This window comes from Pygocentrus nattereri, chromosome 24 (assembly GCF_015220715.1).
Source record: "Pygocentrus nattereri isolate fPygNat1 chromosome 24, fPygNat1.pri, whole genome shotgun sequence".
In the NCBI taxonomy this organism is placed as follows: Eukaryota; Metazoa; Chordata; class Actinopteri; order Characiformes; family Serrasalmidae; genus Pygocentrus; species Pygocentrus nattereri.
In genome coordinates, this window is record NC_051234.1 from 20428617 (window position 1) to 20448248 (window position 19632).

Genomic DNA, 19632 nt, shown 5'->3' on the forward strand with positions numbered 1-19632 from the left:
TACACAGTGAAATTCTGTTCCTCCAGGAACAACACAGTGCAACAAGGAACAAAAAGTACAGTGCGAATGTCAAGACATAGTGACCAAACAACAAAAGTTAGGCTAGACACAATAAATATAAATTAGACAGGACAGCACAGCAGTGACAGAACACACATTTAAGTTAAGTGATACTTTTTTGATCCCACAACCAGGGAAATTCCACCTCCGCATTTAACCCATCCGTGAAGTGAAACACCACATACACACTAGTGAATACACACTAGGGGGCAGTGAGCACACTTGCCCGAAGCGGTGGGCAGCCCTATCCACGGTGCCCGGGGAGCTATTGGGGATTAGGTGTCTTGCTCAAGGACACCTCAGTCATGAACTTTCGGCCCTGGGGATTGAACTGGCAACCTTCCGGTCACAGGACCAGCTCCCTAACCTCCAGCCCACGACTGCCCATGGACATTCTGGACATGTAGTGGAATAAGGTGCAGAGATATTTAACATGCTGTAATCTGTAAGCCACGTAGTCAGACAACCTACATAAACACAGCAGATACTGAGGTAGTAAAACCTGAGTAAAACTAAACACAGTGTAAGCAACAATGTTCCATATAGTGCAAGTAGAGCATCAAAAGGTGTGTGTGAGAGTGTAGAGTATGCGTGTGAGGGGGGGCTTTCAGATCAGTCCTTGTGAGTTTAAAAACCTGATCACTTGCAGAGTCTGGTAGTGACGCCATGGATGCTCCGGTACCTTCTGGCAGATGGCAGCAGTGAAAAAAGTCTGTGTGAGGGATGGATGGGGTTGTCCACAATGCTGGTGGCTTTCACCTTGCACTCATCAGAAGTTAACAACCATCTCCTTAGTTTTGTCTACATTCAGAGACAGGCTATTGGTTCTGCACTAGTCCATTAGCTGCTGCACCTCCTCTCTGTACACTGACTCATCATTCTTGCAGATCAGACCCACCACAGGCTGTCATCAGCAAACTTGCTGAGGTGGTTTGAGCTGTACTTTGCCGTACAGTTGTGAGTCAGTAGAGTGAACAGCAGTGGACTAAGCACACAGCCCTAAGGGGCTCTGGTGCTCAGTGTGGTGGTGCTGGAGATGTTATTACTTATCCTGACTAACTGAGGTCTCTCAGTCAGGAAATCCAAGACCCAGTTACAAAGGGAGGCGCTCAGGCCCAACAGGCTGAGTTTTCAGCTGTTGAGGGATGATTGTGTTGAATGGTGAACTGAAGTCTATGAGCATGATTCTGAAATGGGTGTCTTTATTGTCCAGATGGGTAAAAGCCAGGTGGAGTGTGGTGGAGATGGCATCGTCTGTTGAGCGATTGGGGTGATTTGCAAATTGCAGTGGGTCCAGTGAAGGAGGAAGCTGGTCTTTAATGTGCCTCATGACAACCCTTTGGAAGCACTTCATGATGATGGGAGTGAGTGCAACAGGACGGTAGTCATTGAGGCAGGACACTGGACTTCTTCGGCACAGGGATGATGGCGGACTTGAAGCACTTTGGAATGACTGCAGTGCTCAGAGAGATTTTGAATATGTCCGTGACAACATCAGCCAGCTGTTCGGCGCATTCTCTGACACTCTGCCTGGTATGCTGCCAGATTCTGGTGCTTTTCGTGGGTTGACTCTGTGTAGAGTTCGCTGCACGTCAGCTGTGGACAGGCACAGTACCTGTTCACTTGGAGGAGATGTGGTTTTCATTGCCGCCGTGCCGTTCTGTTCTTTAAACCAAGTATATATGTTATTGAGCACCCATGGAAGGGAGGCATCACTGTCACAAGCAGGTGGAGGTGACGAAGTTGGTGATGGCCTGGATGCCCTGCCACATATGACGTGTGTCAGCAGTGTTTTGAAAATGATTGTGGATTTTCTTTGAGTAGGCATGCTTTTGCTATCATGAGGCTTGCTTTGTCCCTTGACTTGAAAGCCTTGTAATGGGTTTATAGCAGCATGTGCACCTCTGCAGTCATCCATGGTTTATGGTTGGGGTGAGTTGTGACAGGTTTGGAGACAGTTACATCAACAATGCACTTGCTGATGTAGCCAGTCACTGATTCTGTATACTCCTCCAGTTTGATAGAGATGCCGTTTCTCTGAACATCCTCCAGTCAGTGTGCTCAAAACAGTCCCGAAGAGCAGAGGGCTCCTGGCGGCCAGGTTCTCACTTGCTTCTGGACTGGTTTGGCACGTCTGATGAGCAGTCTGTATGTTGGAATGAGTGTCACAGAGATGTGGTCTGAGTAGCCGTAGTGGGGGCTGGGCTCATCCCTGTATGCGCTGGGGATGTTTGTGTAAACAAGATCCAACACGTTAGCCCCCTGGGTTGCAAAGTCCACATACTGGTGAAATTTGGGGAGTATTCAGTGCGCCATTAGCTGGGAGATATAGATATAGATATAGATATATATATACACACACACACACACACTGCTACTATGTACATTGTAGTTAATTCTCTTGGCAAATAAAAGGGTCTGGTTCTGACAATCCTTTGATTACCTTCTAAGGGTCTTCTAAGGTGCTGACTGAGACAACACAGGCCTCTCTCTCCACTCTCAGTGCTGTGTTTCTGCTATTTTTCCTAACCACATTGGCGCTAACACACAGGGTTATGGGATGCCTTCTTGCCTCTGAATACTGTATGAGGCAGCATTTATTACGTTTCAGACACAGACACAGACACTGCCACAGCCACCAAAACCACCCCTATCAGATAAACAGCACTTACAGCTTTCATCTCTGAAAGCTGTAGACTCCACTCTCTCTTCAGATCTGAAAAAATACACCGGTGTTTCCATCCATCCTTCCACTGTGAGACGACAGCTCAACACTACAGGACTAAAAGGATGTGTAGCTTTTAAGAACACCTCACTGAGAAAAGGAAACGGAGAAATCAAATGAAAACGCTGCTGGTGTTTTCAGAACACAGTGGACTGACCACATCAGAGGTCAGAACTCAACATCACTGAATGTAATTATTTGGATTGTGAAAAGCAGAAAATGCAAAACCAACTTCTGAAACTGAACTTTGGAGGTGTTGAGAAACATCCCTGCAGATGTCTTTGAAGAACTGAAAGATAGTCTTTATAGATTGATAGATTGAATAACATGCTTCTTAATAATTAACATAATTAACTATTGAACTAATGTAACTATTGAAAAGAGCACATAAAAGGCATAAAAGAAAATTTTAAATTTTATTCATGACATTTATAAAACAAACCACACTATACAAATGTTCTTGGAGCAGATAAAGGCTGGATACACAGTTCTACAAGGGCCAGTTTGAGACGATTATATTCTGAGTGCTGCCAAAATTCATAAATTAATTTTTTTCTTCTTAAATGCTTTTTTTGTTGCTTTTGCTTTTTTCCCCCAACCAACAATATTCTCAAAGTCAGTTGTCAGTTCATCAAAGTCATTTATTTAGATTAAATTAAATCAGCTAGTCTTTTCTGTTTAGATGATAGGCAGTAGCATGCAACCCTGAAGGGTCTGACTATGGTAAGGGTGCCTTTCAGTGTCTTATTTACATATCAAAAAGATGATGGCGATCCTGAGCAGTTGAGATGGGACTTCAGGACAGTGCTGGCAGCAATAGCAGTCCGTTTGTTTTTAAAGGGAGGTCCAGCGATACAGCTGCTGCTGACTCACCAGCAGTGATCTTACAATGCAAATAATCCATCCGTTCGTCCGTAGTTTCCCGTTCCGTGTGCACATTCCTTACACCATAAGTCAAATGCTTAAGGAATGACATTTACAAGCCAAACGTTAAAAATGAGCAAAGATGCTTAAGCCAGGTAGCTGTAGGTGTCTTTCTCTCCATCAACACGCTCCAGGTATTCCTTCTCTATCAAAATGTCGATACATTTCTAGAAAGACAGAGAAGCTCATTTTCAGTATCAGATTTGAAGGTAAATTTAAAAAGTTCCATTGCAAAATGCTGAGTATCTATTTATAACCACTCTGGAGCTTTTGAAGAGTAACAGATTAGTTACAATGGGAAACATTCTCTAATAAAGGTGGTATTAATCATAATACAGCAGTGATATGTCTTGTATGTGTTAAGCCCACTCCCAGCAATGAGTACCATCAAAAAAAAAGGAAATCATTAAAAAAAATTTCATTTTTTATATAAAAACAAAAAATATACTATATATTTTTAATAATGTAATTATTACCACTAGTAACAATAGTTTTATTATTATTATTATTATTATTATAATACGGAGACTATTTTTTCTGTCATTTCAAATTCCTTTAACTCTTGTTCTTGTTCCCCTTTTTCCCCTCTTTGCATGAGCACTTGATAAACAGACTAATTCAAATTGACTTAGAATAAAATTGTTACATTAACGTACATTAAAGTCTCTTGTAAAGTTTTCATTTCAGAGATACAGGGGTTTGTTCTGATGGATGTTTTGTAATAGCGAAGTCTTTTTGCATACCTTGATGACAGGGACGCGAGGTTTGAATCGTGAGGAGAGTTGGTTTAGCACTTCCGCGAGGAGCTGCTGGTGCTTGAGAACTTTCCTCATCTTCATGATTCTGACGATAGCAGCCTGAACTCAAAGAGGACAAACAGCAATGAAGAATAACAACGGAATAAACAGAACAACAAAACATCACATTGTGGTTTATACTGTGATGAATGAATGCTTGTGTAAAATTTACTTTACTGGCATAAACACTCCTCCCCACTTTAGTTGCTACCTGTAGTAATTGTACATAGATGTTTCTGCATTGTTAAATAAATAAATAAAAAACAATAACAATAATGGTGGTGATTTTGGAATGTCAGAAATGACTAATATTCAGTAAAAACTTTTTTTTTGTTTTTTTGTTTTGAACTATTCTAAAATGATAACATCTGGCGGTTGGGATAGTGTAGTGGTTAACACCTCTGCCTTCTACACTGCAGACTGGGGTTCAATTCCCACCTGGGCAAACACCCTACACTATACCAATAAGAGTCCTTGGGCAAGACTCCTAACACCACCTCCACCTACCTGTGTAAAATTACCAAATTGTAAGTCGCTCTGGATAAGAGCGTCAGCCAAATGCCAGAAATGTAAAAATGTAAATGTCTACATTTTACAACTGCGTAAACAGTACAGCACATTTGTGCATTCAGTGTATTTATGTTTATTTGTTTCTCGGTCCACTTAGATTCACTTAAAACACATGCACCAAAAATAATCATAATCTGTTTTTACAGAAGATTTTAAAGTCTCTCTTCCTTAGAATTAAATTGGCTGGTTTTGTTACTATGCCTTAAAGACTGATATGTGTAAATGGTTCTGTAATGTGTCTAATTCAAATAGCTGTTCAGGCTAAATCAATCCTTATAGCTAAAGTGTGAATGGGCAGAGTTAACTGCTGTAGGTGGAATTTGTTGGGTGTAGTGAGTTTTTTCATTTATCTAATGAAATGACAAGAAACAACATTATTAAATTTACTGTCGCCCTCTAGCGGTCAGAATCGATTCCATAAAACAGGGATGGCGTCTACTTGTAAAATGCACCAATTCGATTTAGAAGAGCTATCTTTGGCTATTCTGCACAAATTAAGCTTGTATTAACTTTTAAAAGGATGAAATGACCAACAAACATGAAAGGCAGTTGGTCAAACTGATAGACAATTAAATTACAACTAAATTAATTACAACTAAAGAATTAAATCACTGTTTTGTCATATTTACTCCACTAATGTAATGTAATCTAAAGGTATTAGATGTTCATTGTATTTTCTGTCAAACTGAGGATGAATTCTGCACCAGTCAGGCCTCGGATACAAACTCACCTGTATGAGAAGCTTCCTGTCCTCTTCTATGTTCTTGTGCGTGGTCTCCTGCTCCTGTTTCTGCTCCGTCTTCATCGGCACGTTGATGTTCACCCGCAACTTCTTGCTGTAAACACATACAGTGTCAGTGCAAGAGCTTTTTGACCCTGGTGAGATTTTCAGTGAAGAAAAGCAGTAAACACTACACACTGCAACAATTTAGAATTTTAGACTTCAGTAGGATGATGCAGTATGACAAAGTTATTGTGATGAATTGTTAAATCATGATATAGCTTTCTGTGTATACTGTGGATATCAGTATTTTAAGAGTATCCACCAACTGCATGTTTAAATCCAGTTTAACTGGATTCAATGCAGTTCAGCTGATAAATGTTAAATAAAAGTCTCTATATTCATAGTTTTAATAATTTTTTTTATGTTAGGTTATTTTCTGTGTGCTCCAACTTATCAAACCTCAGAAAAACTAAATATGATGCATCTTTGCCATCAGTCTTCAGCAACAGGGATGTAAAGAAAGTCATTCAAAGTAATTTAATGAGAAATTCACCATTCTAGAAATGCTTACTGAGTCAGAACTGTTCTTAGTGGTGGTGATAGGAACCAGACGTCTGAAGAGTTTAATGCCTCTAAAAGCTCCATCATGGAAAGTCATTACATGACATTGTTATGAATACACTGCCTGATGCCGGAGAGATTTGCAATAGATCTGTGATAAGATTTTAGTCTAAAATGTAATAATTTTTTTTATTTCAAACTTATTTTTTCTGATTTTAACAAACCTTTACTACTATGGTGGCTTTAGATTGTAAATAAAATGACTATATTTTGTTGTAGACAACACAACTCATGGCTTCTATCAGCATTGCTATAAAAAAAAATTAGTATGTTTCTTTACAATGAACCATTTCACATCAAACCACTCTGAATAATTTTGTATGCACCTCAATGAATGATTTATGTAGAAATATTGAAAAACTGGTGGAATTCCCCTTATGTCTGGCTTTATGCATGTACAAGTGTATTCTTATAAGAAAATAAGTCAGATTGGACTGGTATTAGAAAGCAACTCACTTTTTATAACCCAAGAAAAGCTTTATCAAGGTATCAGGTTTGAAGTCCATTTCATCGATGTTTGCATTCTCGTCCTCCAAAACCTAGAAGAATAACCAGTTTTTAATGAAAGGCATTTGGAAAACTCAAAACACTTTATTTAAAGGTTACCTTCAAATGGACATAAGATCTGCATAAGCATTGAATAACATATTTATAAAGCAGTACTTAAGTATTTATGAACAGCTCAGGCCAGTAATCCCAAAACGATGTATTTTACGAAGAAAGTCAAACTGTATTGACAAAATAGGCCTTAAACTAAAATGACGTGTGTTCCATTGATAGACTGATATGCATCATTACAAAGTAATGGAACTTAAGACAGAGGCTTAGTTAACCCCTGAATATCTAAAGCTTATTAAAAAGGCTTATATTCACTAACTACCTAGAATATGCCCTGTGATGGACTGGCAACCTGTCCAGGGTGTTACCCAATGACCACTAGGACAGGCTCCAGTGACTGATGAGGATAAAGCAGTTTAGATGATGACTGAATACATGGAATATAATTCAAACTGGCTGTGTCATTTTTATGTTACAGAAGTGTGTATCAAAACTCTGGACACACCTGACCACTTAAGTTATGTATCTTTGCACTAACTGAAGCAGAAATATACATGACAGAACAGATACATGGCATTAAGAATACACTTTCTAGTATCAAAACTTGTGTGGCCAGTGTGACTACTGTGAGTACAGCTAATGTTTTGTATGTTTTGATACTTCTGATGCTTAAGTAGTACTATATTGGTATTTTCACTCAAGAAAAGGATTCATGATCATGTTTATGAATATGTATATATGGTTGTATGTACATTTGGAAAATATGTATATCAATTGTCACTTACATCCAAGTCCATTAAAATGTTCCACTAAACCAACATATGGAGTTCTTAACTAAGCCTCTGTCTCGAGTACTTGGTAAAGACGCTTTATTACAGTACATGCAAATGGAACAAATGTCCATCACTTTAGTTTAAGTTTAGCTCCTTTTATTGATACAACATTAATTACTTACCTACCTAGGCAGTTGATTACCAATGTCGTCTTGCGTTTACTGGCATAAAGTGTTCATAAATATTCAAGTCCTGTTTCATAAATACATCATTCAAGGTTATGCATGTTATGAAGGCTCTACACAAGTAACCTTCAAATAGTGTTACTAAACAACATTACTGAAGCCGTCTAGTGGTCAGAAACATAATTTACGGAAAGGCATTAACACTTACCAGTAGCTTTGATTTCAACAGGATTTGCAAAACTTGAACCAAAATATCCTGGGAAATGAAAACACAGTTTATATGTATATTTATATATGAATTCAGTAAACAAAATGAAACCCTAATTATATTTTAAAGTGATTTACACAATTTTATTGGTAATTCATGCAATCAGCCCACTCTGTGTTCAGACACCGGCAGGACTGAAATGTTCAGGTACTCACTATTTTAATCTGAGTGCTGTCTGCCAGCTGCTGTACTGTGTAGCTGTTCTCTGTGTTAAACTGCAGTAGAATGGCCATCTGGAAGGTGGACGCCTAAAAGACAAGATAGAAAAATACTACTTAGTAAAAATAACATACTTTAAGATTTTATAAAAGAGCAATTTTAATAATATTAAATTTACCAATTAAAGGTAAACATTACCCCAATACCATATACACACGTGTGTGTGTGTGTATATATATATCTATATCTATATATCTATATATCTATATATATATATATATATATATATATATATATATACATACATATACACATATACACATATATACACACACACACACACACACATATACACATATATATACATACACATATATACATACACACACACACACACACACACACACACACACACACACACACACACACACACACACATATATATATATATATATATATATATATATATATATATATATATATATATATATACACACACACACACACACACTCAAAAAAATAAAGGGAACACTTAAACAACACAATATAACTCCAAGTAAATCAAACTTCTGTGAAATCAAACTGTCCACTTTGGAAGCAACACTGATTGACAATCAATTTCACAGCTGTTGTGCAAATGGAATAGACAACAGGTGGAAATTATTGCCAATTAGCAAGACACACACAATAAAGGAGTGGTTCTGCAGGTGGAGACCACAGACCACTTCTCAGTATCTTTCTGCTTTCTGGCTGATGTTTTGGTCACTTTTGAATGTTGGTGGTGCTTTCACACTCGTGGTAGCATGAGACGGACTCTACAACCCACACAAGTGGCTCAGGCAGTGCAGCTCATCCAGGATGGCACATCAATGCGAGCTGTGGCAAGAAGGTTTGCTGTGTCTGTCAGCGTAGTGTCCAGAGCCTGGAGGCGCTACCAGGAGACAGGCCAGTACACCAGGAGACGTGGAGGAGGCCGTAGGAGGGCAACAACCCAGCAGCAGGACCGCTACCTCCGCCTTTGTCCAAGGAGGAACAGGAGGAACAACATCCTTCAGCATGACCGGTTTGGCAGTGGGTCAGTAATGGTGTGGGGTGGCATTTCTTTGGAGGGCCGCACCGCCCTCCATGTGCTCGCCAGAGGTAGCCTGACTGCCATTAGGTACCGAGATGAGATCCTCAGACCCCTTGTGAGACCATATGCTGGTGCGGTTGGCCCTGGGTTCCTCCTAAAGCAGGACAGTGCTAGACCTCATGTGGCTGAAGTGTGTCAGCAGTTCCTGCAAGATGAAGGCATTGAAGCTATGGACTGGCCTGCCCGTTCCCCCGACCTGAATCCGACTGAGCACATCTGGGACATCATGTCTCGCTCCATCCACCAACGCCACGTTGCACCACAGACTGTCCAGGAGTTGGCGGATGCTTTAGTCCAGGTCTGGGAGGAGATCCCTCAGGAGACCATCCACCACCTCATCAGGAGCATGCCCAGGCGTTGTAGGGAGGTCATACAGGCACGTGGAGGCCACACACAATACTGAGCCTCATTTTGACTTGTTTTAAGGACATTACATCAAAGTTGGATCAGCCTGTAGTGTGTTTTTCCACTTTAATTGTGTGTGTGACTCCAAATCCAGGCCTCCATTGGTTAATAAATTTGATTTCCATAGATGATTTTTGTTGTCAGCACATTCATCTTTGTACACAACAAAGTATTCAATAAGAATATTTCATTCATTCAGATCTAGGATGTGTTATTTGAGTGTTCCCTTTATTTTTTTGAGCAGTGTATGTATATACATACATACATACATACACACACACACGTTTTTTATATATATATATATATATATATATATATACACACACACATACACACACACACACACATACATACATACACACACACACAGTCTATTGACAGATGCTGCAGTTTGAGGCATGACAGGTGTGAGTTTTTGTTGTATCTCAGTAAATTTTAGTTTTAGTAGTACACAGACTGTCTGATGTAAACTGCCTGCTAAAATCACCAAATCTCTCACAATCTCAAGTCTCACTGAACATTTGCAACTGGCTCTGTCTCTGCTTCTAAGCACTGGTTTGTTAGTCTGACAGATAAATAATTGTTTTTCAAGCTAAATGCTAGTAGCAATCAGTTGCATCTACTTACAAATAAGCCTTTCAGAGTGAGGTATTATTATTGTTTGCTCTTTCCACACAAATAAAGTACTTTTTATTTTTGCTTATTTTCTGTGTGTTTATCAGAAAAAAATGATTTTCCCTTCTTGTGTGCCAACTAGTAGATTTATTAGACGACTAGTCTATGCAGACCCTATTACACTTAAGTCTCCAAGCACAGACCTGCAGGGTGTATCTGTTTTTGAAGCAGTTTGTGACCAGCTCGCCCTTGGATAAGTGGTAGAGCCACGTAAGCTTGCGTCCGCTGTGTCTGCTGGCGTAGAAAGCCGTAAATCTTTGGTAACTCCGCTCCAGCTTTGAAAGATTTAAAAACAAGCGCATCAAAGACAGTAATTACAAATCAGGATGAGGATACATGTGGTTATGTGGGTAAGAGTTATCATCAGGATGTGGAAATGCTGAGTGTCTTACCTCTGACGGTAATGCAAATGTGCAAGACTGCTGGAAGGGCCAGGAGCCAGAGCTCAGTACCTGAATACTGAAGTCCACTGAGAGAAAGACGTGCCAAGACAGAGTGATTAAGGATCAAATTCTGATCACACATTTCAGAATTTAGTTATTTAGTGTGTGTATATATATATATATATATATATATATATATATATATATACACACACACACACACACACACATATATATATATATACACACATACACACACACACACACACACACACACACACACACACACACACACACACACACACACACACACACACACAGTATAAGAGGAAAAAAATATCAACCACACAAAACTGTCATGCTGCAGCTTTTTTTCACCCTGATCTCCATCTGCTGCTTCTATGTCATGGATCTAGTTCATGGATTATCATAAGCAATCATTTTGATGCATTTTTCTGTGCTGAAAAGGGAAAAAAAACCCATGGCCTCAAAAGTATAGTAAGGGAAACTAATGGGCAGCTACTGAATTCTATAATTATGGAATTGTGAATATCAATCAATCATATGCTACAGATGCAGCACACAGTATTTATAATGCAAATTCACTAATGCAATTTTTGACTTGGCTACAACAACTACATAAGCTCATCAACTGACATTAAACTACATAAACATTTTTAAAGGTTTATTCCTACATGCTCTTATGCTCACATCATAAAACTAACTTAAAATATGGGATAATGGAAAAATCCACTGATTTTTTACTGAGATGTAAAGAAAGTCAGAGTGGTATGATGTAAAATGAAGGTATGATCGCAGTCATTTTAAAAAAGGAGGTCTTGTGGGGACTGTCTTTTCTAACAACACCCTGCAACCTACCACTTGGCTATGAAACTATTGTGAAACTACTGGCGGTGTATTCACAACCATTTCATGTATTTACATTAAGGAAGTTTTAAAGGCATTTAACTTGTCAGACGTCTGGTTCCTATCACAACCACAATGAACATTTCTGACTTTAGAAAATAGAATTTCACATCAAACCACGACTGACTTTGCTACATCTTTATTATTTAATTACAAGGACATTTTGATAAATCAATGGAACTCCCCATTACATCTTCTAAATAGTAAAATAACATGACGAAAAAGCCACAGAAAATGCTAACTCTTGTTCAAACAGCCTGACTTGACACAAACTGAGCTACAAAGTCTGTAATTTCTCCTATGTTACAACCCTAATTCCAATGAAGTTGGGACGTTGTGCAAAACATAAATAAAAACAGAATACGATGATTTGAAAATCCTTTTCAACCTATATTCAATTGAATATACTACAAAGACAAGATATTTAATGTTCAAATGGATAAACTTTTTTGTTGTTTTTTGCAAATATTCACTCATTTTGAATTTGATGCCTGCAACACGTTCCAAAGAAGTTGGGACAGAGGCAATAAAAGACTGGGAAAGTTGAGGAATGCTCAAAAAACACCTGTTTGGAACATTCCACAGGTGAACAGGTTGGAAATTGGAAACCGGTTAGTGTAATGATTGAGTGTAAAGGGAGCATCCCTGAAAGGCTCAGTCGTTCACAAGCAAGGACGAGGTGAGGTTCATCACTTGTGAACAACTGTGTGAGCAAATAGTCCAACAGTTTAAGAACAATGTTTCTCAACGTGCAATTGCAATGAATTTAGGGATTTCATCATCTACAGTCCATAATATCATCAAAAGATTCAGAGAATCTGGAGAAATCTCTGCAAGTAAGCGGCAAGGCAGAAAACCATCATCAAATGCCTGTGACTTTCGATCCCTCAGGCAGCACTGCATTAAAATCCGACATCATTCTGTAACGGATATTACCACATGGGCTCAGGAACACTTCAGAAAACCACTGTCAGTGAACACAGTTCGTCGCTCCAACTACAAGTGCAAGTTAAAACTCTACCATGCCAAGTGAAAGCCAGACAACAACCAGAAACGCCGCCAGCTTCTCTGGGCCCGAGCTCATCTGAGATGGACTGACGCAAAGTGGAAAAGTGTCCTGTGGTCTGATGAGTCCACATTTCAACTTGTTTTTGGAAATCATGGACGTCGTGTCCTCTGGGACAAAGAGGAAAAGGACTGTCTGGATTGTTATCAGCGCAAAGTTCAAAAGCCAGCATATCTGATGGTATGGGGGTGTGTTAATGCCCATGGTATGGGTAACTTGCACATCTGTGAAGGCACCATTAATGCTGAAAGGTATATACAGGTTTTGGAGCAACATATGCTGCCATCCAAACATCTTTTTCAGGGACGTCTCTGCTTATTTCAGCAAGACAATGCCAAGCCACATTCTGCACGTGTTACAACAGCATGGCTTTGTAGTAAAAGAGTGAAGGTACTAGACTGGCCTGCCTGCAGTCCAGACCTGTCTCCCATTGAAAATGTGTAACGCATTATGAAGCGCAAAACACGATAACAGAGACCCCGGACTGTTGAGCAACTGAAGTTGTACCTCAAGCAAGAATGGGAAAGAATTCCACCTACAAAGCTTCAACAATTAGTGTCTTCAGTTCCCAAACGCTTATTGAGTGTTGTTAAAAGGAAAGGTGACACAGTGGTAAACATGCCCATGTCCCAACTTCTTTGGAACGTGTTGCAGGCATCAAATTGAAAATGAGTGAATATTTGCAAAAAACAAAAAAAGTTTATCCATTTGAACATTAAAATATCTTGTCTTTGTAGTGTATTCAACTGAATATAGGTTGAAAAGGATTTGCAGGATTTTTTTTTTTTTGCTGCTCATAAGTTTGCACATCAGCGATGGGGATTAGGTAAAAAAATTATGTGAGTATTCTTTTAAGTTTATTTAAGCAATACACCACTAAACTACCACTAACACTGTTCAGTTGGGAAGTGCACTTACAGTCCAAGGGCTCAGAGTTTGAAAGGTGCTTTTTGAACTGCTCATTTAAGTCTTTGCTGACACCGATGTCCTGGAACATGCGCTGTAATTTAGATGTGTACTCAAACCCACACGCTTGCTGCAGAAGATACCAGAAAAATAAAATAAGAAATCATCCTTAACAGGTTTATAGTATGAAAAATAACTATAAAAAAATCACAAACCTTGAGTTTGGAGATCATACTGGCCTCTGCATCGTCACTGGCACTGTTCTGGTGCACCAGTCTCTTAGCCAGCATCTTGGCATAGAACTTCTGGAACACATCCTTATCCTCAATGTACTTGAAAACCACCATCTGTTAAAGAAGAAACACTTTCAGTTGGGAAATCTGCTACTGACACACAAAATTACTGGCCCCCCATAACAAATATTGTAAAAATCCATGTTCTTTAGTGATAACACAAAAACTGTTCAACATCAAGTAAAACAGACAAGAGAGAAAGGTGCATTATAATGTAAGCATACATTTAATAACGAGAGCCATAAAAAGAAACTGAGGTCAATCAGAAGTTCTTTTTACAGCTCTGTCACTGAAAAAGTTTTCAGCTTTATAGTCTGAATCAGAGAGGATTAAAGTCACACAGGGTCATGGGGTAATTTCCTGTTTCCCTTTTCTCCCTCCTCCTCTGTGATAATTACAGGTTGAACTCAGTGGTGGTCTGATAATGACATCCCATCCAGACACACATCTCTGTGATCTCCCAGGCATGTTGGACAAAAAGGCCTCATGTTGGGGAAAAAAAGTTTATGCTCCTACCCACTGCATTTAGTCTCCTAGTGCACCTATTCACTTTGAACACAATGCTATTTTGTGAATGGAGCAAGATCATATGTGATGTAAACACCCTAGTCTGTAGAAAATATAACCCACTAGAAACTCACACATTCACAGTAGTGCGTTTCATCACTGAGACCCATCACAGACACCCCCCTAATAAACTGATCAAAGCCAAATACATTTCAGTTTTAAATACAGAGAGGCTTTATTTGTAAAACTCACCACTTGGTTCAGTGTGTCCTCCAGCTCTGCCTCCTCAGGGTTTTTTGAGCTGAATTTCAAAAGAGGGGGAAAAAACATAAAATGAGTGCACAACACTCATTTGTATAAATCACCACAAGTTGCTTTTATCAAGGCATCACATTCCCAGTAAAATACAACTAATACACCTGCATAGTAGGGGTGCAAATATCTCTTAACAAATTTATTACAACTCTTTAGAAAATTTGAAAATTACTCAATGCATCAAGCCCACCTCCTTTCATCAAAATGCAGATTTGACAACTAATGAGACAAAATTTATTCCTGAGGTAGACAAAAGAGAGCTGTAAACCTCTTTTTGCTTCTTTATTTTCATAAAGATGTTAAAACAAGACAATGTAGGATTTGGGGATTTGGAGATCGCTCTAGTGGAAATTTGTAATTTCATGCAAGGTAAGGGAAGAACATTTAGTAATGATGATTGTGCCTTGGACCCCCACTTTTGTGAGAGCGTTCAAAGAGTATTTAAAAAGAACTCAGTCAAAACTCGGTACAGGACATGCCTTTTGAGGATGTAAGTGAAGTATCTATTATTGTCAACATATTTTCATCAATATAACATTGATTTTGTATTTGAGACCAAAACATTGAGCGGGACCTTCTTTTTGAGTCTGTACAAGTGACAGTAATACATCTGAAAAATTTCCACAAAATCCGGCCTGGTAGCCCTGACCTTTAAATGATTATTTCAGACTCGAAGTGGGACACACAAACCACATTTCAGTCTGAGACTGAACGCATTCTGCAATGCATTCCATGTAATACAACAATGTTTTGTACTGTATCTGCTACATGATTCTACGCTGCTGCATTGTGGTGAGGTGCCCTTTAAGACTGCTGTGGCACTTGGGAGCCTTTGGCCATAAATATGAGTGCACACTTTATTTAATATCAGAAAGTATTGCAACATTCAAACGTTGATGTACTTAAACCAACAACTTTAGACTGACTGATGTACCCACGCATTTTACCACCCTGACAACACAGCATACAAAACCATTTCATGCTTTAATCTCTGGCGAGATACAGAGAAAGTGTGAATTCACCTCTTCTTCAGTAAAGAGTCACAGTATCTGGCCAACAGCTCAGGAGATTTGCTGGAGGACTGAGCCATTTTTGTGACCGCATTATTGTTGATGAACCTCCCACAAGCCTAACAAAAGGAATAAAACACTACACTTTAATGAAGCACTTAAATGTAGAAGTGGAGTCAATGTTAAAACAAAGACCACATACCTTATCGAGCGCAGCCACAAACCCAGCATCATTATTGAATGCTGACATGACTAGCGCATTGTACTTCTTATGCACATCCAGTATGGTCTGCACATACATTTTGGGATCCTAGAAGGGGGAAAATAACATGTAGCAACATAATTAGATTAAAAAAGGCACTCATTAGCAACAACTTCATTTTACAGGATGTCAGCATAAATGTTGATGTTGAATAAAGCATGTTAGAGCAGAATGGCACGCTCCTTCCTTTCTGAAGCGGAAGGGTGTTGATGTGTGCATGAAAACTGTAATTTACTTTGAATTTAAAAGCATGCAATTTAACTTCACTCTGTACGTTGCCACATAAAAACCTGTTTCAGTACTGTTTTTAACACACCCTCAATGACTTGGCCTCGCTATTTCCCCTAGTGGGATCCCTTATGCTATCTTAAGGGCTGTCTCATTACTGTATAAGCTGTATAAAGGTTTGTTAGATGTCACCTAGGAGAGGTGAGGAATTGAACAAAACCATGGAACAGGTTTAATTTCAGCTTTCGGTCGCTCCAACACTACCTGCTCTACTTTGCTTCCTCTTATTTAAGTCATTATCTAAACTTTCATTCTTCTATCAGCCAGAATTGAACCGTTTCTGTGGTGAGCAGAGCTGTTAGCATGCTAAGCTAATGCCCCCCTTCCTAGATAGCAGCATTTAGTGTTTACCAGCTGTTGTTAAATTGGCTTGACAATTATTGAATGGTGTACTTATAATCTTGCACTGCCTTGATTTATTGTGGCAAACGTACAAGCAAATTTATCTGAGAACTTGGCCATTATAAAGGAAAAGACCGGTCAACAAATAAATGGGAAAGTTCTTAATGCTCAACATGTCATCTGTTTATGGAGAAAGTCCCTTCAAACAATACATAGAGCCAATCAGCTTGCTATAAAAGCCATGAGTGGGAAAAGCATCCCTCAGTTGTGAAGATCTATGCAAGCATAGTCGCCAAAACAAGCCACAAAAATGTATTTAATACTATACTACATGAACCAAACACTACAAATCATCTGATATTTTTGTGAGATTTTACCAGTAGTTTCATGTTTTTTGACATTCGTTTTTATTTCCCTCTTCATTCAAAAGGATAGCAATCTGGTCTTGCATAACTGGAAATAACTGCCTAGTGGTGTTCCTGCTGATGTAACATTGTTAGCTTACTCTGCCAGCTAAGTGCAACAAAGCTCGCAACAACATAAAAGAAGGGCAGTGCATAACCGTTCTCATTCTAAACCTGAGACATAAGCTAGAAAGACTAATTATTAACAAAAGTTATGTAGGTTATGTTTGGAACGGTTTGATTTACAAAGCTTCCTAAGCTAATCAGCTTACTGTGGCTAGCCTAGCTGAGGTTGATACATAGAGACGCATGCAGATCTTCGTACGTGCATGAGGCACTAGTATTACATATAAAGATCTGTACATGTCTTCATATGCAATCAGTATCTTTATCATTTATAAAGTTTTGTGCAATATAGGCACTAATTGCATTTTCTTTACTCTAAACTCAAGTTTACACAGACGGTATTCGACTGACGGCACATTTGTCGCTCTTGCCATGTTGCTAATTGCTAACAGAGGTGACAGCAGTGCTCTCAGAGCCACCGTTTATACACTGTTAGTTAATATGATTCAAGCAATGTGTATGCTTTTAGCTCCTGCAATGTGTATTCTGATGCAGCATTTACAAAGTAAGTATATACTGACATGTTATCGCAGGCAACAGCACATAATCGTAGCTCAAAGGTTATCTATTTTGCATCTGATTTTCATACTAACTTTCTTCATTTGGATAGCTCATACACATTATGCTGAGGGATGGATACTTTTCCCACCTTTTATGAATACTATCTGCAGGTCATTCATATTTACATTACAAGTTCCTTCACATCCATCAAAAACCCATCCCTCCATAATCCCACTGATTTCAACTAAAAACACAAATTCTGCATCATCCCACATTCTTCTTTGATATAGCCACACTGTGCTCTGGGAGAGGAAGTAGTATGCCAAGTGAGTAAATACTGCCTGAAGCAGTCAAATTACATTACATGTGCAAACTGTGAAGATATGGAGAAGAGCCTGAAGATGTAATTCAGGAAATGAGCTTCTACCTGCCACAGTGCAAAAAAACAAACAGCCACAGCACACATTTAACTCAGTGCAACAGGAGAGTAAATAACCCCATAGGGGTCAGAAGGGAAAGGCCTCTGTGAAAGGCCTAAAGAACAACAAAGATGCTCAATATTTGGCACTCTTGATAGAAAAAGCCTTTAAAAATAAACCCATTGCTAATTAAAAAAACACAAATAAATAAATAAATAAATAAATGGACACCCCCAGTCAAATGACATGTTTTTGCACATTGCAGTTACTTATTTGCTGAAAGCTGTAAATTATTTTGGTCAAAATCAATTCAGGCCAATATTTACCCATCTCACATTACTGATTTACTAATGTGTCTTAATATACAACAAGGGGTATAGCAATAAGAAACAATATACTACCAATACAAGTATTGTTACCTTCTGCTTTTTATGGTCTGCTCTGGACTGGCCACATTGTTCCTTCTGCTTCGACATACAATAAAATAAAGGAACTAATGCAGTTTGATGGTCTGTAATTACTGGTTAACAGTAAAACACACTGCCACATCAAAGCCCTTAACCTAAAGCTTGCTAAGCAACACCTACTACAAACACCCCTATACTGCCTGACTGGCATCAGTCAACAGTTTCTACTAAAGATATGAGGTGGTACACAATCATTTTTATCTTGGTGGAATAAGTTTGGCTTGGTTTGCTGTGGTTCTGTGAACTGTCATCTTACATTGAGTGCAGAGTCCCCACACTTCTCTATGGCTGCCAGGCCCTGGTTATGAATGTGAGTCTCTAGAAGTTTCTTTAGCTCTCCTAAACCATCTGTGATGCGGGACACGAGGTTATACATCCGACCAAGATCTGTAAACGGAGAAGAAATAATACAATAAACACTGGGTGCATTTAAAGTCAATTTTCAAGCCAATATACAAAATTTGTAAGTCAAGCTCATCCTGTTTGAAAAATATTTCACACTATGGAGAGTAATAATAAAAAGTTTTTGATTGAAAATTTTACTACAATTTCCTACAGCCTGTAACCTTTTCTATTTAGACTATAAAATAATGTTTTTTTGTTTTTTTTTTATTTGAATGACTAACATGTCCACATGCACCAAGAGTGAAGCTGATATAGAGCACTGCTGCAGGGAACTTATATGTGTATAGAAAATACTGTTTAGGCACCTGACAAATTTATATTCACAAGATGATCAGTAAGTGTTCATTTGCTCAGAAAAACACTGGAATTCAACTAAAGACAAATAACATTACTACAATAAATGGTGATTTGATCTATGTCATTGTCTTCATTTTC

General features: G+C 38.7%; 1 protein-coding gene across 1 annotated transcript in view; it reads right to left on the minus strand.

Moving 5' to 3' along the window:
- Window positions 1–3187: 3187 nt before the first annotated feature.
- Window positions 3188–19632, minus strand: part of cul1b (cullin 1b) — a 35689-nt gene continuing 19244 nt past the window's right edge. Inside the window, exons 9-22 of the mRNA XM_017718016.2 lie at window positions 19049–19179; window positions 16186–16293; window positions 15996–16102; window positions 14911–14959; window positions 14074–14205; window positions 13871–13988; window positions 10969–11045; window positions 10720–10851; window positions 8361–8453; window positions 8146–8193; window positions 6878–6960; window positions 5807–5912; window positions 4453–4566; window positions 3188–3876 (exon numbers count right to left, since the gene is read on the minus strand). Of these exons, the coding sequence (XP_017573505.1) occupies window positions 3796–3876; window positions 4453–4566; window positions 5807–5912; window positions 6878–6960; window positions 8146–8193; window positions 8361–8453; window positions 10720–10851; window positions 10969–11045; window positions 13871–13988; window positions 14074–14205; window positions 14911–14959; window positions 15996–16102; window positions 16186–16293; window positions 19049–19179 (1379 nt within the window). The 3' untranslated portion in view covers window positions 3188–3795. The remainder of the gene's footprint in view (window positions 3877–4452; window positions 4567–5806; window positions 5913–6877; window positions 6961–8145; window positions 8194–8360; window positions 8454–10719; window positions 10852–10968; window positions 11046–13870; window positions 13989–14073; window positions 14206–14910; window positions 14960–15995; window positions 16103–16185; window positions 16294–19048; window positions 19180–19632) is intronic.